This window comes from Lagopus leucura, unplaced genomic scaffold (genome assembly GCF_019238085.1).
Source record: "Lagopus leucura isolate 7727_CA_CO unplaced genomic scaffold, USGS_WTPT01 Super-Scaffold_100022, whole genome shotgun sequence".
Taxonomy (NCBI): Eukaryota; Metazoa; Chordata; class Aves; order Galliformes; family Phasianidae; genus Lagopus; species Lagopus leucura.
This window is the reverse complement of record NW_024962275.1, coordinates 3,770,969-3,794,420: the sequence shown is the minus strand read 5'-3', so window position 1 is coordinate 3,794,420 and position 23,452 is coordinate 3,770,969. Positions and strand designations below refer to the sequence as shown.

At 43.6% G+C, this 23,452-nt stretch overlaps 1 protein-coding gene across 1 annotated transcript in view; it reads right to left on the bottom strand.

The window, feature by feature from the left end:
- Positions 1-1,317: 1,317 nt before the first annotated feature.
- Positions 1,318-23,452, bottom strand: part of AK8 (adenylate kinase 8) — a 62,977-nt gene continuing 40,842 nt past the window's right edge. Inside the window, exons 12-13 of the mRNA XM_042878657.1 lie at positions 3,784-3,864; positions 1,318-1,761 (exon numbers count right to left, since the gene is read on the bottom strand). Coding sequence (XP_042734591.1) covers positions 1,512-1,761; positions 3,784-3,864 — 331 coding nt within the window. The 3' untranslated portion in view covers positions 1,318-1,511. The remainder of the gene's footprint in view (positions 1,762-3,783; positions 3,865-23,452) is intronic.

The window sequence follows — 23,452 nt, the reverse complement described above, 5'->3', positions numbered from 1 at the left end:
AAGGTGATATTAGCGAGATGAGCTTCCCATGTATTATTAATAGAAGGGCTCCCAATTATGCATGAATGCTACAGCATATCTTTATAGTAATAGCATAAAAAACAGCTGCCCAAACAGGTTACCAAACAGCACATTTGTAACAGGTAAAACTGTTATAAATGCTCTGGCCCAGCTTTACACAAGGGTTTGCAGTCAGGCCCTGCGTGGCTGTTCCTGGCACCACAAGTTGAATTTCTCAGCGCAAGAGGCACAGAGGACTCAACTCATATTGCCAGTACTAGAGACTAACTTATTTATCCTGAGATCTTTAATGCTGTCCCTCAGTCTGGCAAATCCCTGCTCATCAAACCTCCCAAAGGTTTTGAGAATTCTGACCTTAAGCTCTCATCATCCCTACCCCAAATAACACAGCACCACCGGAGCCACCCAGCTAAGCAGGGCCTTCCCAACCAAATTTACTCCGCAGGTGCAAGGAAGGATTTGAGCACATATATCCTTATGGTACTCCATATACTTGATTAAAGACAACAACAGGGACATACTTGATAGCAGCAAGAGCAGAGAAGTCACAGAACCAAAAGGCTCCTGGGGGCACACGCATCCTACCTCTTCCTAGACATAAAGACTTCAAGGAGAAAGTCAAGGCACCCTCAACCCCTGCTCAAGGGGAGCTCACACTCACATACACAGCAGAAACAGTCATAATAAAGGCATCAAACTCAGTGAATCGCAACAACAAATCACACTCCTTCCTTGGAAGCATGAAAGATGCACATTCCCATAGCCAGGCTCTAATTAACAGTGCTGTACTTCTCACCTCTCGTGATTTTCTAATTAAGAAAGACTTACCTGAATTTTAGGGCAACCTGATCCAGGCAGAGCAAACCCCAGCCAAGCTACAGCAGCCCCAGGTGCAACCCCAGCCAGCAGGAAATAAGATGGGAATAGCTGCTACAGAAGAGCCTCTAACACAGGCTGAGAGCCTCGTTATGCCCTTAATTGGGTTCTAAACGTGATGAACCTGCTCGTGGTTTTCTACGATTCTAGAAACTATCTCCTGTTCTTCTGAGTGTTTCTGCCTGGCTGTGTGATTGCAGAGCAGATCGCAGGGACCATCCTGCTGCTCTGCCAGAATATTTTAAGCAAGTTGAGTGAACAAGGAAATAAAAAACCAAAGAACATCTAGTAGCTTTAATATTGTAAGTTATGTATGGATATCACACGGTTAACATAAAACTGCTAATTGCTCCATTGCAGAGTCAGGAAAGGACATCTGAATCAAACACAGGAGCTTCCTTAGCTGCCACCCTTCATAATTTGGATCACGAAACAAAAGCAAAACAAAAATCCCCAAAACCACAATCTCTTATCTCTTACTTCACCTTGGTGAGCTCTGAATCTAACACTGCTTGGTTGAATTCCTGTTCCCCTGTGAATGTGCCACATCAGTGACTGGATTGCAAGCATTACAAGGAAAAATTTAAACCAACTATCCAAGAAATCAACCTTAATTAATTAAAAGCATTTAATTTTTTGCACGGAAGGGGCTTAATGATACAGCTTTCTATAAACTCAAAGATAGGATATGGATCTTGATCAGCATTGACATCAAAGGCATCTTCATAAAACTCCTGCAGATCCCTGACGTTCCTGTGATAGGCGTCCACGCGTTTCTCAATGTTCTCCTCCTTGTCCTTGGGGTTCTGCTTGAGGCGGGCTTGGATCTTCGCAGTGGGTGCTGGTCTGAGTGTCGTGTGGTATCTGCAGATGAGATACAAATGCCACCTCTTCAGCTCAGCTTGAGGACACAGCAGCCATCGCCTCACTCACTCCATGGTTCTCCTACCGCTGTTCCTTTCTGGTCTAGGTTGGAAACTTCAAGGTAAGTTAACCAGCATTCCTGCTCTCAAAAGCGTCAGATACTCAAGAACCAAGAGGTTCCCTTGAAGCGGTGCAGAAACTGCTGCCAGTGTCTATCTGCTTTGTTGGAGGCAATGCAACACTGCTTCCCGTAAGGTGCAGATAAACCCCTGCCCTGTGCCCAATGCTGCAAATTAAGAAGCACTTCTGGATCTGTTCTGGCCCCGCTCTCCCGTGCCTGCTTCTGGGAGGATAAAAGATAGAATGTAATTCTTGGTGTCTTCTTATAGTAGCTGGAAATAAAAAGAGCTTGATTCGCTCTGAGGTAGATTTTAGTTACTTCTGATTTCCAAAATGCTGAAATTTGGCTCTCCTGAACCTGCAGCTGTGGATTTACAGAGGCAGAGGATTTCCATCAGCAGAGTCCAGCCCAGCCTGCCCACACAGCTGATGCCAGAAGGTATTCAGACAATGATTCTGTATTGCCAGAGGCTCCCAGCAATTGCTAAAAGCTCTTTTGCAAACACGTATTTAAATTTTCTGCCACAGTATTTCTGCTTCTGACTGATCATCTCCTGCCCCCTTTGCTCCTGATGTCACAGAGACAGTGCATCCCTCTATAGTAAAGCCAATTTTCCTGAAACCATTGGGATAGAAGCAACAACAAGGAGGAAAGCGGAGCTTCTGCACAGAACTGCATTGCAGCTCCAGCTGGTACCACGATGTGGGAACAAAATTCATTCCACGTGAGGATTATTTAGGATACAGCTGAAGGCCACCCGCCCTCCTCACTGCATTTCAGCCAGTGATGCAGCTTTAATATAATGATGAGGATTAGATACAGCATCTAAAACAATTCAATTCACAATGAATTTGTAAGGAATAAAACCCAGACTTTGGAAGAAGGAGACGTGTTAACTGGAGCAGATACCAAACAGGCTAATCCTAATGATAGGAAATGCAAAGACGTGTGAATGATTTGCTTCGTGCCGTTCATTTCTTCTCAACAACTGCATCACTTATTACTAAAACAAAGAGAACACTTCTGCAAATCACTGCTGCTGTCACCAGTTAATGTTGCACCTAGAGTGAGATGTCTGAATAATCACATGGCTTTGGCACAAACCCAGTATTTAGGGCCTTATCTTCGAGGGTTCCGTGTTTGTCTTTGATTCAACAGAAGGCATTTGCACGTTAAGAATGTGAAACAGTGCTGTACAACTCCAGTGTGGGGAGTTATCCACTGGAGATAATAAAACAGCACAAGCGACAGTTGGAGTTGCAGCCCCATTTCCAGCAGAGATGTAGGGCGGTCCCTCACAACACGAGGGTGGGGAAGGCAGTAACCTGATGTCCCCATGAAACGAGGTGATGTGAGCATCCGTGAGACAAACCAGCACATCTGAGAACCACGTTGTACAGAGACTCTGTGTCTCAAACAAGTTTGCTCTACTGAGCGGGAAATGTTTCAATATCTCATGGTAGGCAGAACCATCACAGCAGCAGGGGAAGTAAAACACAGCAAGATTTCCATCTTCCCCAGCTGGAAAGCCTTCAGAATTCTCATGGGAATGTCTGAAAACCATCTGCATTTAGGCTAGGTTTCAGACATCTTCCCTCAGCATTATTTTTACCGACCAATTTAGTTGCCATTAAAATGTTAAGAATGGAGCCACTTGCTGCTGTGCATTTCAGTCTCTGGGAATTTAAAATGCCCTGTTCTGTGGAGAGGAGCATACAGGAACAGATGGGTGGGTTGGTACTTGAGTAGCTATGAAAATTTTAACTTTTCTTTTAAGGAATCCCTGAGCATGAGTACAATATTCCTGAGGTTCCTTAGATTTCTATGAAGTCTACTTGCTGCTTTCATCTTGCTGGCAGTCTTAAAAAAAAAAAAGTTAAACGTGAGATATTAGTGCTAACCTTTCCCCTGTGACTGGATCAATCCTCTGCTGAGACAGTCGTTCAATGATGGATTCGTAGGGAAGATTGAAGAAAAATACCCTATGGAGAACATAATGAGTAAGAGCATTAACATCCCGAGAACAGCACTGGCAATCTTCAGACAGGAGTTAATCTTTATCCTAATGGAACGGGACATACAGACATGGAAATGTCCATCATGCATTAGTGTATCAGAAGGCAGTAGTATATGCACAGATTCTTCTCTGGTTCCTCTCCCATCTCGTTGAGTCTCCAAGCTAGGAGAGCAGTTATTGCACTTCAAAGGCAGCAGTGAGTAGCACAGTGCAGCATCAGAGCTCAGCATACACCCATGCCAGGGCACTGAAAGCAGCACAGAGAGGCATGACCCCTCTGGCAACAAGCCTTGCTGCTAAGAGAAAAGGTTCATGCTTGGTTTTAAGATCCAAGTCTGCAATTCTCACTGAGTCTGTACGAGTCACAGTTGCTCAGCACCCTAAAACATCCGACCCCCAGTGTCAGGAGTGTGGGTTTCATGCTGTGAACATGGGGTGGGACTGGTCAGCTCCTTCCACCTGCCTTACATGAGAGCCCTGAGCTGAATCAAGGATGCACAACCAGAACTCAATACACACTGCTATGGAGCCCAGCCGTGCCGTTGTGCCCGTCCCACAGTGACCCCTTGTTGGCAGGTTGGTTCCACACAATGGTTCTGTCAATTTTATATTCTGGCCCAAAAACACTTCAGCAGAAAATTCCCAATGAATTCTCATAGTGAGACTGAGCGCTGTGAGCCCCCAGCCTGGGGGAGTCCCACAGTCATTGGAAGAGCCGGAACAAAGGTCACATTTAATGGTGAATTTAGAGCAAAACAAGAAGTAAAGCTTCCCTTGAAAACTTAGGAAAATAAACTTCTACCAACTGAACAGGCCTGAAGGCTGTACACACGTGTTTCTTTATAAAGCACCTTATTCTGCTGCTCCCTGCAAGGCCCGACTTCCCACTTTGGCTGTCTGCCTCTCGCAGCGATGCGGCACGCTTTAGACATTCACCAAAGGAACATTTTACAATGCCTGGGTGGGATCAAACCAGATGAAAGGCTGAGCTTTGCCTCGGCGTGCACAGAGCAGATTACTAGAATCCTTTGTAGGATTTAAAGTTATGAAAATCATCTCTCTTTTCAAATGTTTACAGATAATGACTTCCTTTCACACCGCGGTAACAAAACAACAGCCAGGAATAAAACATTCAAGATCTCGGAGGTTCCAAAGACAGGAAGAGAACAACAGTTTCAACACTCTTTTATCCCATACACTCTGAACATTTTGTTTTTCTTTGTTTCCGTTGCCCAACAATGGCACAAAAACGTGATTGTCAGAACAGGTAACATCTGATGATGCATCTCGAGATGAATATTCTAGTAGAGAGGAACAACACCTATGCAGTCATGATAATTGATACGGCTTCCTATTATATTCTGAAATAAACAAAACCACTAAAGGATTATAACCTGGCGTATCAAGAAAGCTTGTCGTAATTCATAGTTACCAACTCAGGAAGTATTACGGTGTTTGAAACAGAAGAGCCTAAAAAACTCCACTTAAAAAGCTGCCAACAAAATGAACTCTGAAAGCCTTGTCTGAGATTCCCTTCTTTTCTACACAAGATGCTTCTTATTATCCAGGCTGGTGTCACCATTAAAGAGAAGTGTCAGGGGAAGATGTGGGAGAGAACAGACATTGCTGCTAATACGGATTTCTTTCTTCCCCCAACGCATGGTAACAAGGTGCACGTGGGACACACAGCACAAACTCCTGACGTGGCCCAGCAGAAGGAGGCACCACACGGCCCCCAGAGGTGCAACACAGCTGGAGCCCCAGGGCTGGCTGGGTAACGCCACTCCGAGGCAGGAAAAGAAAGGGAAAAAACAATGGAGCTATCAGGGACATTTTAAATGCTTCCATTTAGAAAGTGTTGTGATTGTTTTGAAGGAGACACGCACTGCACACTTATGCAGCCCCAGGAGGTCACCCACATGAGTGAGCCCTATTTACACGCGCTCTACAGAGCGTTGGCCTTCTGGTTGGTATTTCTCGAGCCTCAAGCCATCCAGGTTGTTGCATTGAGACAAAGGGCTGCATCCACGACCCCAGAGCTCAGAGCTGTAATGGGAGCAGCTCCTGGCAAGCACTGGGCTCAGAGCTTGGCCCCTTCTGCATACAGTGCTTTGTTTCTCTTCCCCACATCAATGCATCCTCCGTAAAGCTCACGTTAGGAATCAGCCAGGCTTTGTATGTTGTAATGTGTCACAACTTCTATCAAGGGGAAATATGAAACAGATGTCATCAGAATCGGTAGACAGGGAGGCAAGGAAACACAGCCTCATATCAAAGGATACTACATTATACTGCTAGATTAGCATCTAGCACAGCTTCTCTTTCAGAGTTGGCAAGCTGTTAGTTCAGCTCTGCAACAGGTGAATAACATCAATCAGCAGCAGCACGAGGTCTGCTCTGGGATGGGCTGGGCACAGACCTTCCAGGAATCCTCCCTGTTGAACCACAGCTCAGCTCCCTGCCTGGGGACAGCCCCAAACCCTCGGCACCCAGGTACACATGGCTGTTCTGTGGAATATAACTTGGTAGAACACTCAGCCCAAACCTACCGAGTGGACACACTGCTGCCAAGTGCAGGAGTGAACAAAGCAACTTGTAAGCAAAGCTCTGTGCTCTCTCCTTTGCTCTCTGTTCCAGGAGAGGGATGGGAGAGAGGGTCCAGTCCCACCAGCTGGCTTACACAGATAACAAAACCAGGAACAAATGTCAAAGGGAAAAAATCTTATGTCAAAACCCTGCTTAATTCCCACTGTACGTGGTGATTGCTAAGGGGCCTTCCAACACAAACCATCTCACGATTCTCTGATTCTACTTGTCTAATCTACTGCAGCTTTCAGATACATTAGAGACATTAAACTCCAACAAATTAATAATGTTGATGACACCATCACTGCGCACGTAGTCAAAGGCCCTGTTATGAGAACTATCTGCCATTGGATGATGATGAAGCACATGGGGCCTCCAACAGCTGGAATATAATGCTGTTTTCCTACCAGCCATCTGCTATCCCAAAACGGTGTTCCAATCGCTTCTGGCTTTTCAGCACTGCCACTGCAGCATCCTGATGGCTTCCCTTCACAAACAGAGAAGGTAAAGGTGGTGACGGCAGAGGTTTTTGGAGAAACATGTCACAGCCATGCAGTAAATAAGAAGGAAGCATTTCTGATCTGCACAGCAGCATTCTTCTAATCCTGAACAATGCATTTGTTCCAGATGGCAACCTGGTTAACCCAAGTTATTAACAACTGACAGAGCTGAGAGTTGTCCTCGGGAGAATTTTTTTGGCGGTGGTTTTCCTGTTTTGTGGATATAATGTCACAGTCTCAAAGCACGTACAACAGGAAAATGTGTTGCCATTAAAACAGAACTAAAAAAAGTGTTGTGTGCCTGCATCTGACACCATCGAGCTGGGGATGAGGGCACGCTTCTCTTCCCCAGGTAGGTCCTGACAGCCACCTCCCAGGATGGCCCCACTGCCTTCCAGCTGCCTTCACAGCCATGAGAAGCAAAGCTCTGCTTGTCAGACCACGGCCATCCACAGGTCTTGGTCTTGTAATGTCATCACAGCTGCTCTGCGAGGCTGACCTGAAGGAACGATGCAGCCGTTGACTGTTCAGGACCTGAGCTATTTACTTAGGCCAGATTCTCATCGGCATTTCCTGTTACCTGGAGTTACTCTGGATTGACATCAGTGGAGGGGAGCACAAAGCCAAGCCCTTTTTGTAAGCTTACTGCCAGTAAAATCCGACCTGCACCACTAAATCTAATGGAATTCATACCTCGTTTACATTTATGGATGTAAAGAGAACGTGACACAATATCTGAGAACACTGAACTCAGAATCTTGACTCCCTAACTGGCATTTAAAAACAGGCAGTGCTGCCTCACCTGTGGCTGTGCTATGGCCAGAACAGCCTTGGCAAGAAAGTTGGGACGCTTGAATTAAAAAAAGAAAAGGCAACAACAACAACAAACACGAAAAGCACAGCACTGGGCCGCTTCTAATGCAGCATTGAAACTTTTGAGTTGAAACTGCAACTTTAAAAATAGTAAGTTATTAATCTTTCCCTTATTTTCTCGACTCCTATACATCTCCTCCCATGCAGGCAGGTACCAGCTGCCATACTCCCATTCTTCACGCTCTGCACTCTGCAAAAAAAGAGGCCCCTGCTGGCCAATTCTTGTTTAAAATTGTGCATAATTGATAGTGGCAAATCTACCCCAGCTGTGTCTAAAACCTCTCCAGGGGCAAGAAAAACACTCTCTGTGACTGTCATTAACTACTAAATTAGCAAGTGCTCCTGGCAGTTTACAACATACCACATCAGTCTGCTTTTCTTTAAATAAAAAAGGAAAAAAATAGAATGTGAAGATCAGATGTCTGTGTGATCTCAAAGTTACTTCTAACTTTGCTGACAGAACTTTGACAGAAGCCCCAGCTAAACAGGAGCAAAAGGCAATGGAAAGAGTGAGCGGGAGAAAGAGCAAAAGAGAGAGGAAGGAGAGGGAAGGACCCTAAAACTACGCTCTTTTTTAGGCAGACAAATAGAAAATGCTAAGCTCAAGGCGAGAAAATGGAGTCTTTGATAGGGTGTGATACATCTTTGACAATCAAGATATTAACACCACGTTATCTGATGCTATGACATAATTCCCTATGAAAAGGAACTCACCTGGAGGACTTCGTTCTGGCAGCACAACGGCTTCAATTTTTGTATTTGAGACATAAAGCTGGAAAACAAATGAGGCTATTGAAGTGTATGGATGCAGCAGCTCCCTAAAGGGCTGCCAGAGGTCGAATCCTTGTGTGATCATTGGCTCCGTGCAAGCTCCTCCCTCTGGTTCATAAAACAGAGCCAAAGCAGGTGGAGGAGGAAATAACACAGCTCTCACAAAAGGATGAAGCAGCCCTGGAGGCATTATGGACTGGCCTGGCAGAGAGATAAGAACCATGGATAAACCATGGGCCCACTGTTAAAACTGACCACAGTTGTTTTTGTTTAAAAGTTTCCCAAAATACAAAAAAAACCCAAACTTCTGGATCAAGCCAAGCAGGGGTAAAGCAGCAGGCTTGGTCAAGATACAAGTAAAATCTGCACTGCAAAGTGCTTTTGGCACTGCTGAGCTTTCTCAACAATACGGCAGATGAAGTTAGGGTTCAACCTGAGAGGGAAAAAGAGGTTCACATTTGAATCCAAGTGACTCCTCTCAGTTAAAAGCCTGGTCACCTCGTCTTTATTGATGTTTTAGCCAGCCAGACACCAGGCTTGGATCAAGCAGTTTCCCTTTAGAATGTGCCCTTGAAACCTTGGCTAAGCCTCTCAAGAGCCCATGCGCAGGACTCTGTGCACACCCTATTCCATAATTACATTCTCCATCTCCAAACTCCCTCATAAAGACTGGTTATGTAGATCCCACCTACCTCTTCCCCAGTCTTGTTCAGCTTCCTCTCAGTGTAGCTATAAACCAGGTATTCTGCCCATGGGTACCCAGACTACAAATGATCTTCTAAGGCTGAACTACTGACTGAATGTGGATCTTAGTTTACCTCCTATCCTAAATAGCGCTTTTGCATCTCTCTGCAGAGGATGAAATGAACCATATCTCTTATTTATGGATGGAGGTATTGGGAGGTTTTATTCAGCAATGTCTTTCAAGTACTAGGATCTCTTCTGATGAAGAATGCTTAGCTCTATTTTGAGAAGTAATTTCACCCTCTAGGTTTGGACCACGAGGGAAAAAACATTGCATAAAGACTAAAGCACAGGTTAATCAGCCCAACGTAGAGCTCCTACAATGACTCACTTGACAACAAGCTCTTTCCAGACATCGGATCTTCCTTTTCAAATGGATGCATTTCTGTAGGATAACTCTGAAGGGCAGCTAAGTGGGCCACAATTCCCAAGACGTGGCTTCAGGCCAGGGGAGCGAGACGAACATCATCCTTCAGAGCTGCAGATGTTCTCTTAGTGGGCAGTATGAAGCAATGACCCCATGAGGTGCTCTCCACCCAGCAGTTAGACATGCTCAGCAGGGATGGGGTCTCTGGGCAGCTCACCCTCCAGCCATCACGGTGTCTCTGCAGGTGCCACATGGCTCACCCCACAGGATTGGGCACAGCCTTGTGGGGCAGAACCATGGGCTGGGGCTTCAGCTGGGAGAAAGCAGAGATGCTGCTCTGGCATCACACAGATGTGCACCCAGAGCCATCCCACGCGAGACCAGCTGCTGGCAGTGTAAGTGCTATATAAGCACAGTGGAAAACACACATGTACAGAGCAAATGCTTTCATACTAGGGGCTTCCATGGGGTTTTAAAGCTTCAATTCAGAAAGCAACATTAACTCTTTCTGTATGCACTGTGTGGCTTGCTCCATTCAAACCTGCTTTACATTTCTCCCTTCATTTTCATTCTTTGCCTCCTCCTTACTCTCAGCTGTTATTCGAGCATCTTTGCATTCTGCCTGGAGTTCACTCCAGCGGTGCTTTATGAATCACACAATAAGATGGCAGCCAGCACTGCCTCGGAGTGATGTGGCTGCCACGATTCCCCCCATCCATAAGGTTAGTCAGATCCATCTCCCAGAATCGAAAGCCTCTGCAGCCCTGGAGGCCCACGGCTGGGAGCCTGAATCCACTCCCCCCAGCGCAGTCCCGTTTCCTCAGATGCCTGCAGCCCTCCCTGCCTTAATTACATTCTGCTGAGCAAATTTTAACTCCGGGGTTAAGCACTTGGAAACTCGTATCAGAAGCAATGCCTTCACTGCCTGTCTGCTGCTTTTCTCTGCTACCAACTGCTTCTAAAAAGCACTTTTCCTCCTTATAATCTTCTTCCTGACACTTTTCTTCCTTTTAAATAAACAGAATCAAATTGATAGCAAATGATGTTTAATCTTAAGCGTTCTCATAAGAAGCTACATCGGAGTCCCCCCACTCCACCATTTAAACACAAACTTCTGTTGCTGGCAGGATATTTGGCCGATGAGATAAATGAAAGAACCGACACCAAAAAGTGTACAATGTGGGGGCGAGGGGAGGGAATGAAAGAATGGATTATTATGTGTCATTTTATATGTGTGTCAAAGGAAACCAATTTCATAATAGGGAATAAAAATTCCCTGTTTAAATACTGTCAAATAAATCCTCAAATGTAATAGGGTTCACTTCTGGGGAAAAGAAAACTAAATCCGATTAAATATTAATGCGGCGTAGTATTAATTAAGAGAGAAAAAAGTCCATCAAGAGAACCCCAATATGTTTACTGTGTCCCCAGGAAGCTGGAAAATTTCACAATCAAGTGTGTAAATGTTCTAAAAAAGGGTCCTGAATATTTTATGAATATTTGTCATAAAACAGAAATAATAACCACTGTGCAGAGCTATTAGAATTAATATTTATGCTGCCCGCCATGAAATATTCATGGGGACAGAGAAAGGGGGGCCCGTAAGACAAGAATTAATTTACACTGGGCTTGGTTTACCCGCTGGCTTGATGTTTAAAGACGGGTTGACAAGGCTCCATATGAATCCGTCAGTCACTTGCAGCGGTAGGTGGGGTGAAGGCAGGGGAAGGCGGGGGGAAGCGGGTCCAAGCTGCTGACAGCTCACAGATTGAGTTTCTGACAGCCCTTAAAAAACCTAAACGGCCCCCCACCTTTTTTTCCTTCTTCCATTGCCCAAGGCGCTCTGTACTGCCACCGTTCATCCGATCTCCCCTTCCATCTGCTGAAATTAAGGAATTAATGAGCGCTATACGCTTTACAGCGGGCCCCAGGAATGTTTACTGGTGATTAAATTATAATGCAGCCAAGCTGTATAATTCATGAACCAATTAAAGGAAGTGTTAGTTGATTTGATGGGAAGAGGACGTACAAAAAGCATTTAACTAATAGGGAACCGTGGGCTGCCGGGCGCTTTGGCTTTCTCGGATTACGCGGCTAATTGCTCTGCTTTATAGGGCTGTCACAGATAGCCATACATATTTCATTGTTCTCAAATACTTCAATTGTTTGCTTTCGTGTTGCTGCTGTAATATGTAGAAGCCCAGCCAAACTTCAGTGTAGTTAAAGCACTACTCTGCAAAAGCAGGCTGCCTCGAGAGGAGGGGATGAGAGGGGCAGGAGGAGAAGGCTGGCTGACAAAGGGGAAACTTAAAGCTGCAGAGTTAAATGTCACTCAGCAATTACATGATTAAAAGGTGCAACATATGATAGTCTTTTGTTTTACAACTTTTTGGACACTAATATTCTATGCTGACTTCACCGCAGAGAAAATATTGGTAAACTAAGCTGCGTTTTTGTTCTCAACACTGAGGAGCAACAGAAATAGGTGGCGAGAGAAATATATTACGAAAAAAGAATCCAGCAGGGAGGAGTTTGACTGCTGCGGTTATTGAGGATAACACATCATGTTTTAACTTACGTGCTTCGATATTCTAGAATACTGAGAGATGAAAGAGGCTGCTTTCCCACCTGGGAAAACACTCGGTGTCTAATGCAGAGCTGCACTTGGGCTTCATACCAACAGCTTCAGTTTACTGCCCAAAGAATGGGAGGTTTACCTTTTCTGCCCAAAGAACAGGAGGTTTACCTCTGCTGCCATCCCACAAAGCATCTCTGTTGGCCGACAGGCCGAGGGGTTTGATGGAAGAGGCCCATCAGTCAGTTGGGGTGCTCCTGTCCTCAGTCACCCACACGTGCATTCCTCCATCAGCTCCCAGCCTGCACCCAGAACTACATCTACTGCTGGAGAAATAGGGGGAAGATGGATACCACAAACTGATGCACTACGTTGTGGTCAGCCCTTGACACCTATCGAATAAAGAACAAGTTGGGTTAACTTGGGTACTATTTCTGCAGCCCAGAACTGCAGACTGAACTTCTACACATCCCTAATCAGACAAATTGTCACCCACCTGAGGCAGACTGGTAATTCCTGACCTCCTAATTTAGAGCTTTACCTTTCAAAGCATTGTACGAATACCAACTACACAAAGTTCAAAACATCCCATGATGTAAAGCTGATCATCTGGTCCATCCGTCCCCTACTCCTGCATTGCTGCTCCCTATCACATGCCCCACACTACAGCACAGGGCATCGAGTCCCCTGTCTGAACCTATGGGCTCCAAAGAACCCAAGGATGTGTGCCAATCTGCCACAAGCAAAACTCTACAAAAACACCACTTTAAGACAGGTTTTGTTAGGAAGGGACAGCCAGGAGCTGGTGCACAGGATTACTCTTTAAAATGTGCCAGCTTCCATTGGCATTCCAATCACAAACCATCTCCCAGCCAAGTGCCACAGCATTAAACTAATAACATCCATTTCTGCCTTTCACTTCTGCTGGCATCATTCTGTTCTAAAAGCCACACCAAAGCACAAAAGCAGAGTACTTCTGCAGTCCAGTGCAGGTGTTCACCAGCACAAGGCAAGAGACTTACAGTCAGTGAGCATTTATTTTTTTCTAAAAAGCAGAATGTCTCTAAAAAGTCCCCAACAATCACTTTCTTTATTCAAACTACTATATATTGTTCATTTGTTCTTCGCTTCTGGCTTAACAAATAGAGAATTTTGGCTTAAGACATGAATAGGCATTCTCTGAAATAAGGGAACGTGATTCCAATTGCAGAGTATAAGAACATACCATGAACCCACCATGTGGTTGAGTGAAATGAAAACTGAATTGCCTGCTCTGGAAAATAAAAAGGTTAAATTCTTTGTGAGATTCAACTCACTCGAGTGGGCAGTGCCCAGCATCAGGGATCTGTTAACACAGCTGAAAGTCAGTATGCAATATTGGTAGGCTTTGAATTATACCACTGTTGGATTAATATAGCTCTACAATTTCAGAAGGTCTATTAAATACATTGAGGACAGCATCTGTGTGTGAGTCGATGGAGAGAAATGGGAGGACCTCACAGCCTTGTCCCAGAAACAGTGAAATGCATCAGCGTGGGCCTTACAAGGGGGAAAAACAGAGGTGAGATGGGGGCCCAGAAACCCACGATTTCTGCCCATGTTCTGCCCATGATTACTGACAGGAAACGTCAAAACTTGGCAATGTCACGAAAGGAAGCAGAAAGTATTTTCTTTGTTGCTTTTGAAGTACCTCGGATACAATCAATCATACAGCAAAAAACTTCTCTATTTTGGTTCAATGTGGAAAAGGCTATTTGCATTTCAATATGTTCAACTTATCCTGCCAATAAAAACATGGGATGATGAAGAAGAGATCAGGCCACTGGAGTGAAAAACAAGAGATGACATCCTGCAGACCTTTCAGATAAAACGGCTCCTTGCTTGTAACATTTCTGTTGACGTCCCAATATTTCTGAATGATTGGGTTTTCAAATGAGATCAGTCAGCATGCAAATGAGAAAACAGGATCAAGACATCTCCAATATCTGATTGGGTAGAGAAATTATCAAAAGGCCCTTTTTTCATATCAAATTTCCATCACAAAAGGTCAAACTTTCAACTCCCATTACTTTTGCTAACTGCATTTCACTGTGCCTGCCAGCTCATTGCCGCTGCTGTTTTCAGAGGAAAAAAGAGAAGTAGCAAATGATAACATCTTCTCACACATCTGTCATCCGGGCTGGACAAACATTTCCTAATCTTATTCTATTTTTCTCTATAGCCCTCAAAGATCCTTGCAGCCAAAGCATCGCTTCTTGCCTGGTTAGCCATTCCTACGTTGGTTCAATTTTTCTTAGCAGTTCTCTTTTTTTTAGCCTACACACCGACAAAGGCACCGGCTGCGTTGCCAGAGTGTTTGTTCTACAGTTTGATCACTTAACATACAATTTAAAATGTGTGATTCTCTAAAAACATTTCCTTGTGTCATCGGTCTGGATCGATGCCTAAACTCTCAAGTAATGGATGTTCCAAAAAAGCCAAAAGACAGAGATGCTGCGAGCATTATTTTCCCCAAATCCTCAGGCAGTTGCACATCCACTCACAGCCCATCCCTGACCACAATCTGCAATGCATGGGCTGTGTGATCAGATTTGTTCCCCCAGCTCCTTCTGCTGCTGAAAGGTGCCAGCAGCAGGTGAGTTGCCAGCAGAGCAACTGGTTGTCCCTTGGCAGAAGCTGCCACCAGATCTGCTACCACGTCCCTCTCAGTCCCTCTGACAGAGGCTTTGTTCCAACAGCAGAGCTGCTGGGTGGGATTGGGTGAGCCTGAGATTCCAAGGCTTTGCTCTGTCTGCTCAAAGCACTCCACTCCTGTTGATTCAGAGAGAACTTACAGGTCGTGTCCACAGGAGCTCAGCACTCCTCCGTCTCATCCACTGCTTTCCTAGGCTCAAAGCTGACTTTTAGAGATAGAAAGTGGGGCATCAAACAGATGAAGATGTTAGCAAAAAGTGCAGGACTCAATGTATTTGTTGCTACTGGTCCCGTAAAAAAAAAAATCTCTCTCAATGTTATTATCATTGTATCATATATAACCCATCAGATTAGTACCTAGAGATTTCTGCTCCTCTGATTTTCTCTGTTCTTATTACTCAACAACTAAATGTTTCACAAAGCCATTTCCTACAGAAATATTTATGTTCCCAAATGTTTATTGGCCCCTCCGTCATGATCAAGCTTTTATGAGCACTCCATACAGAACTCTGAATTAAATACATAATTCCTCATCTATTGGATCTTGGCTTGATGCTGCGTTTGTCTATTTTATTCAGCAAGGCACTGTGGTGAACTGCACAATGCCTTACAGAAAAACTAATTTGTACAGTAAAGATATTTCTATCCAACACTGACTGTACGGGTTAGTGATTACAGAAAGATAATGAGGAGCAGGAGGACGTAGGGTTTAAATTCCAGCACACATTTATTGCACTACGTTTCCTGAGCAACCTTTTAGGTAATTTTAACACAATTGTGGAGATCAGCCTCTGTGCCATCGCTACAAGGAGAGAGAAGATGCTCCTTGTAAATACTGGACAAACATTTCACCCTCACTTGCTCCATATCACACAGGTTTCTGCAGCCACAGAGTCACTGTCCCTCAGTCAGTGTGAACAGTGGGACTTTCTCCTTGCTGGCAGCTGCTGGCTGTAGGAACAGATCGGACGTAGCAGTTCAGGAGCTGCTCTCCCAGACTGTGTCCTTTATATTTGATTTTCTACTTTTCTTCTCCTTACGACCAAATGTGCCTGTGCTGATTTGTGAATGTTTCTAAGTATCTATTAAACTAAGCTTTTGGACTCCTTATCACATCTGATGAAGATAACGTTATCTACTTCTTGGTATCCAACAAATTTCAGTCCCAGAACTAAGGGAAACCATATGAATGTAGGTTCTCTGACAGCACAATAATGGCGATGGCATTTTAACCATAGGTCTTTACTCTTCACAGATCCCTTACTATTGAAACCCTAATCATTGTGCCACCTGGATGGATAAAAGATCATTCTCTGGAAGGTTAAAATTGGCAGTATTCTCTTTCTGCCTGGAACAAGTCTGGTCAGAGGTCATTCCAGGATGAACCGGTGTCCCAGCCAGTAGTTAAGGGCTGGAGTTCACATGATTTAATAATGGGCCCTTCGAAGTAGTAGGAAAAAGAAAACAATCTAAGAACATTTGTTGACTGGAAGGTGTATTTGACATGAGGGTACCTTCAGGACTAAGGTGAGGATTTGTAAGAGAGAAGAACGGTGTAGCAAGTAGCTCAGCTCTGCCTTGGAATCATTAATACAGGCAACTTTTAAACAGAGTGGGTTTTCTTCATCTAAAGGATACTGCAGTTCAAACAAGACCGTCTGAATCTGTTGTGAATTACAACGTGTTTGGAATTAACAAGACAAGCTGACATCTCATCAGGAAGGAAAAGACATTTTTACACTTATTACAGTTTTAAGTAATAATAACAAAAAAATCCCGTTTCTTAAAAGGCCCACCAACATTGCACAACTCTTTGTACCTAGAAATAAATTGAAGGTAAGGGCGCTCACCTCCACTTGTGCTTTGTTTGTACCAGGGAAATCTGAAAAGCTCAAAGTTTAGTGTTATTTTCTCCCTGATACAACAGAGGATCCCTCCCAACACCACGGCTAACAAGAGCTTTTACCAAACCAAACCATCCAGCTCTTCTGCAGCCAAAACTCGAGGACTGTATCATCATTAAGGATTCCCAAAATACACTGTTCTCAGAGCTGTACGAGTTCACTGGCACAGCCCCACTTGATGTAGGAATTAGGCATATGTAGAGTTATGGGACATTCACTGGGCAGTTTCATAACGGCGTGGGGCTGGACCCAAACGAGTTTTGGGTAGGATTCCAGGAAGGAGCTTACACTGCCATTACCATAAATCATCCCAGAACATCAACAGCGATACAGAATCTTTCAATAAAAAGAAATGCTGCCGCTTCTTTCAGGACTGCCACTTGCCATTTCTGTTAGGTAATCAGATAGCTGTTAATTAATAAACCTGTCAGGTGAATCGTCCTGCTCTGGTCATCATTATCCATTCTGTAACAGAATCCTGCTATCATCGCCGCTATCCACCCCATAGCTTCCAGCTCAATTAACTTAATGCTATGCAAATGAGCGGCTCTCCTCATCATTAGCTTATAGCCCACAAATGTTAATAACATAATTGGGCCTTCAACAGGGTAATTAGACACGATTTCTTCCATTAGTCTTACAAGGCTAATTATTGTTGATAGGAGAGAGGGGATGAGTCCCAGTGCTGCATGCAAAGAGGGGCAGCTGGTTAAAGCAAATATAGACAAAACATCAACAAGGTAAAACAACCGTTGAGATCTATGGCAGGGTCAGGTAGGGGTGGGAGAAAGGAAGACGGCGTGGTTGGGAACTGCTGCAGAAATTCTCAGCAAGGCAGGAACTGAAAACAAACTTTCAGCTTGAATATTGAGCTTTCCTCTGCTTAGCACTCAAACACAAGGCTTAATAAATCAGAGGGAGCTACTCTCAGCTTCTTGCAGACAGAACAACTTGGAAGCTGCAATGACTGAACTTCCTATGTAAGGCAAATATAAAGAAGGACATAGATGAGACCTTAAGTTCTGAATCCAGTCCTAGATTTGCCCTGTAATCCTTGGGATGAAAGCCAAGGACTTGCTCCTATTCTGGCTGTACCAAAGCACTCTCATCCATGGCAGTTAGGGTTAGGGTTACGAAATCGTAACAACTTTGCCTTACCCATGACTTAGCTCTGACAGTTCAGCGGTCTACTGGAAACACAGCCATGAAAAATACATGTCAACATGAAAAGCCCAGAAGACTCACGGGGCTGAGAAGCCATGTGATTTCCTTATTCTGTTTCTCTTCTCTTCGACTTTGGGGCAAATTCACAGCCAATACAAATCCTTTCTTTTGACTGCAACTACACGAGGTGGAATTCTTCATATAAACTTGGCTAGAAAATCAGTTTCAATTACGTTCTCAAAATTAGCAGCATTTCTGGTTAAATCAAACAACTTTTTTTTTTTTTTTTAAATTTGCCATTTCTTGGTCTTTTGAGAGCTATGCCAAAAGAACAAATTGCTCTCTGGATCATGGTGGTTTATGTCAATGGGATATTTATCAGGATTCAGATCAAAACAACCTTAACATACAATCTTTTATTTTTTTAATTCTGAACACGTGCAAATTTCAATACTGGTCTTACTGAGCTCAAAAATACAGCATCTGTTAGGAAAGGAGAAGAAAGAAGCCTGTGTGGGACAGATGAGAGCCTTACCCAAAATGTGTTTCAGGCCTCACAAAGGACAGGCTTTAGTAATACACAAATATGTAAACACGATGCATTTAGGGACAGAAATTATAATCCTTTCATAGCACAAAAACGCTGCGTCTCCACTTACAGCTGAGACAAGGGAAGACAATCTAAGTGATGGCAATTAATACATTCATGTGACTGCACACGATCCAGACCAACAGAACGAGATCCACTGCATCTGTCAGACTTACGGGGTCGTTCCAACACCTTTCCTGCAGGATCAGCTCTGACACCACTCAGCTCTGCTCTCTCAAATTGCCCCGCGCTTGCTAAATTTACTAACTAGAAAATTCTGAGCAAATATCTTGTTCCAAGGCAAACAGCAGTAAATCCACTGATGTTTTAATGAAGATTACACTTTCTAATCCTCCTGGTAATGACAAACTAGTCTCCGTTCAATATGCAATATTACTTGACAGTTTTAATCACCCGAGCCGTATTACATTTGCTACAGACTGATGCACTTGTCTTCCCAGATCTTCAGCATGGAGAATCTAAGCAAAAGCAGCATAATGCCAGTTCTGCCTGTGGATTTCAGCACGGCCCAATGCTGCCAGCCACACTACCTGAGTAACAGCTTTCTTACTCTGGGATGAGGCTCAGGCCCAGAGAGATTTCTAAACAGGAGGGCAGCTGGCAAAGCCTTGTCCTACGTTTTTATTCCAGCATTCCCGAATTTTAGTAACCACAGAGTTCAAAGGTAAGGAACATTTCTAATGTAACCTTGTGCAAAATCAGACAGCAAACAGGGACTTTCATAAACTAAATTTTCACATTTATTCAGAATAATATTCAGCCCACTTCTGCCACCACACCACTGAAGTGAATCAATGGTAAGAGATCCATGATCTGAGATGCCTGACAACACTGCAGACCCTCCTCTTCCTCCTGTGCTTTCTCAGACACCGTCTCCACCCACAGTTCTCAGGCACATACAACTCTTATCAGTTTTATCAATACATGGTCTTTTCTCCAGTGCATATTAAAATTCTGTTGCACCATTATAGTTGAAGCTTTCCTCCCTCAGTTTAGTTCCTCCAACTTGTTGGTTCCAATCTCTTCTTGAAACCAGTATTTTCCTTACCAAAAGCTGCTACATCCCCTAAGATAAGATTTGCATATTGGTTCTGTTGTGTGTGAACTACTGGGGGAAATTAAGGTAAAATTTTGAAAAATGGGTGCTTTAGTCCCTGAAGAAACAGTCAGAATTGACACTGCGTGTCATGTTTTAGCCTGGTGAGATCAGTCAATACCACACTCAACAAAATGTGACTGAGGGTGCACGGCCACATGCAGCTCCATCTTCTCCTGCACACTCATCTCAGCAAAAACATTACTTAAAAGTAGCTCTACACCAAACAGCCAAGGGCTGCAGAATGGCCCTCTCACAGCACGTAAGCTGCTGCCAGATCCCAGCCCACAGGGTCAGGCCAGGGAGAAGGATGAGAGGAGAGCACGCTGAGAAACCCAAGGGGCCCAGGCTCTGTGAGCTCAGTGAGCTCCCAAGGATGTTGTTACTGTTTTTATTCCCATTTTTGTCACCAAAGCAAAAATAATTCAGGAGCAAAAAGCACGTATGATCAGAGAAGCAATAACACTTTGATATCCCATGACATCCTGTGATTCTGTGACTTTCATTCCTTCAACAAAAGTTGTGTTGTAGGCAAATATCCTGAACTGTCTTTGCTGATTTTAGAGATTACTACCCAATGTCAGCTATTCAAAGTCACCTTGATCAAAGGCATCTAATTTTGGAAGCCAAAGGAGGATCTAGGAGCACTGGCATTGCCTTGGCAGTATGGATACTTCATGTCACTTTGTGAAGAAGCACCCAAAGCATTAATATTAAGCTCAGTGCTTGCACAGTTCGATTGTATCTGTTCCCATGCAGAGATTTTTCTGGTTTCGTTTGTCTTGTCTAACACTTGCTACAATTGCCAAAGACATGAAAAGTAGCCCAGACTACACATTTTATCAGTGTAGAGAGTCTTCAGGTTTCCTAATGTCTCTTCGTTTGCAAGAGGTGGCTGCTGCAAGAAAACATCACTTCTTTTCTGCAGCAAAAAGAATGAAAGGATTCTGCGTGTGGTTTTGTGTCCTTAAAAAATAATAATAAAAAACCTTGGCTTAGAAGTAGAAGTTTTTCTTCTTTCTCTTCCTGGAGACTTGGAAGCTTGCTGACATCAGAGATCTCCTTAATTGCTGGACCCAGGACTTCACCAAACCAACTTCAACCATCAGAAGGAGCCTGGAAGAGGAAACCTGTAAAACTAATACCTGCTTCCCACAGCTGAAGCCAAATATACCTCTTATTCTTGCTGGAGCAGAGTAAGAAAGAAGAAGTGATGTTTGTGACAGCAAGTGCAGCATCCCACAGAATGTCCAGCGAAGGCTTTCACAGCTGCATTTGATGTTTTGCTGCTGTTGGCTCAAGAGGGACAGGAATGGCTCTCTGCAGGATGTGCTACCACTGCAGGTCAGGCACAACGATCAGCAAAGGCTGCAGCAGTGACATCACAACCCTATTCCTGTAATGACTGATTTTTTTTCTCCTCTGTAGCGATCTACTGGATTCCTTAGTAGCAATAACATCTATTCAGATTACTGCTGCTTTATGAGGGTAGAAATAACAGAGTCTGCTAAGGAAGAGGGAGAAAGGAGAATAAGGATTCTCCACCATCAACCAAACATGAGACGTGTGTCAGAGGAGACGCTTCTGTCAGTTTCACCAAAGACTGGGTGTGCTGCTTTTTGCACTAAACATGGAGCATTAGTTGTCACTGTGAAGAAACCTGAGGGTGTGACTGCTGGATAGAGCCCAGATGCCAGAGCAAAGAGTGCCTTTCCATGCACAGCTGTTGTGCGTAAGGTTAATGGCATAGCTACGCTTCTGCCCATCATGAAGACCTCAGTGACAACTCTTGCAATAGAGATGAAACAGGAAAAGAAAGGTAAGTGACTGTCCTGCCCTCTTAGCTCCTAATGACTCGCCTCTTAAGATCTTACCAGGCCACTTGAGTCAGTTTGGTGTTGAATATGTAGAGGAGAAGGACGAGAGTAGCTGGGGTGGGAGCACTGATGTGAGAAGTGATAATAAAAAGGAAAGCAATTAGCATTAGTGAAGACAACAGTCAGCAAGCCAGCAACCAGAAAACAGCTCTGGTAAGAGAGAGCTGCTTTCTAATCAGAAGAGACAGAAAGCAAGAATGATTGAAACGGGGAATTGATCTGCCCATTATTTTTACTACTTCCTTTTAAAATTAAGCCATAGGCCATTTGGACTTGCATGCAGTTTCTCTCTGTCCCTGGTGCAGGCAAATTGTGGTGTACTGATTTAGTACCTTAATTAACAAACAATCTTCCTGCATTTTTCCCTTGAAAATGAGGGGAAAATAAGATATTGTTACAACATTTCTTCTTTGTTACTCATAAGGTTTTTGCATGCCATCAATTAAAATCACAACTAAAAAGATACACAGAAGCTATCACTTAAATTAGGCCAAAGTTTTAAAAACGCCCTGTAAGATTTTCCATGTCAGAATAATTCAATCACTGCTATGTTTTTTTGATGCAACTATTTTGGGACTTAGCTTGTTGCTTGATAGGATTTTAATTAAGTCATTTACATTTAATTTCCAAATATGTAGCTGTTACAGAAGGCAGGAAATTAAAAAATAAAAAAAAAGAGCCAGAAGACAGCCAGTCTTTAACAAAAATATTTCTGATATAAAAAATGAATCCGAGGAATACATATTCAGCAATAAGTATTCCAGTCCATGTCTGGTAAACTCTCAGATAATGGCAGCACGGCAGGGTCACTGGGGTTCTATTAGCTCAATTAATGAGGAGTAAGATAAGGCTAACACCTAGCTCTTCAAACGGCTCAAAAATAGAGCTGGTAGTAATGGAGTTATTAACCTTCACCAGCCATTGAATTTTGCTGCTGATTCAAACTCCATTTCCTAGTTCAGGCCTCCATTAATAGGCTGTTTATTATCCCTAATCCACACTGGGATCAGCTGCAGAAATATGAAAGCCCCAGGTAAAGACCAAATAGTTTAAAAAAATCTTTTTTTTTTTCCCCATTCTGATTTTTTCCTTTTGTTCTCAGCATATCCACGTATGCCACGTTAGAAATGGGGAACTTCATTACCCTAATCTGTTTGGATACAAGTTCTTAGTAGCCTGGTGAAAAAGAAGCTTTAAATCTATTATGTGAAAAGATCATATAATTGGAAATACAGCCACATCCTTTTGAAGACCAGATAAAACAGCACTGGAAAACTTGTATTGGAGAAGCTACTGCTGTTTGTTTTCTCCACTGGGAAAGAAAAACCTTTAGTATTGGAAAAATGGGTATTTGAAGTATATTGCACACTTGTTTCATTGTACTGCTACATCATCCCTCAAGTTCAGCATCCCTCCCCAGCTTTGTCTGTCCGCATGGTGTATGGCTGGGTGAATTTTCTGCTTATTAGATGAGATGGGAACTGACAACGTTGTTATCTGTCTAATAATGAAGTCTGTAGGTACTACTGTAGCATAATTAATCAATACTGAGATGTAAAACAATCAGCCCTGGATTCAGAATAGATGGAAAAACAAAGCAGGTAGTGTAGCAGAGCAAATGGGAATCTCAGGACACCCTTAGCAGTAGCCCCCATTGGAACACATGGAAAGAATGGTTTTATCATCTTGAGGGGAACTCCAACACAAACTAGGCTATAATTTTAACTACAGAGATCTTGAGTTAAAGGGTCCTCAGGCTCCTTCTTGCTGAGTTTGTACACTCAGTTGAGAT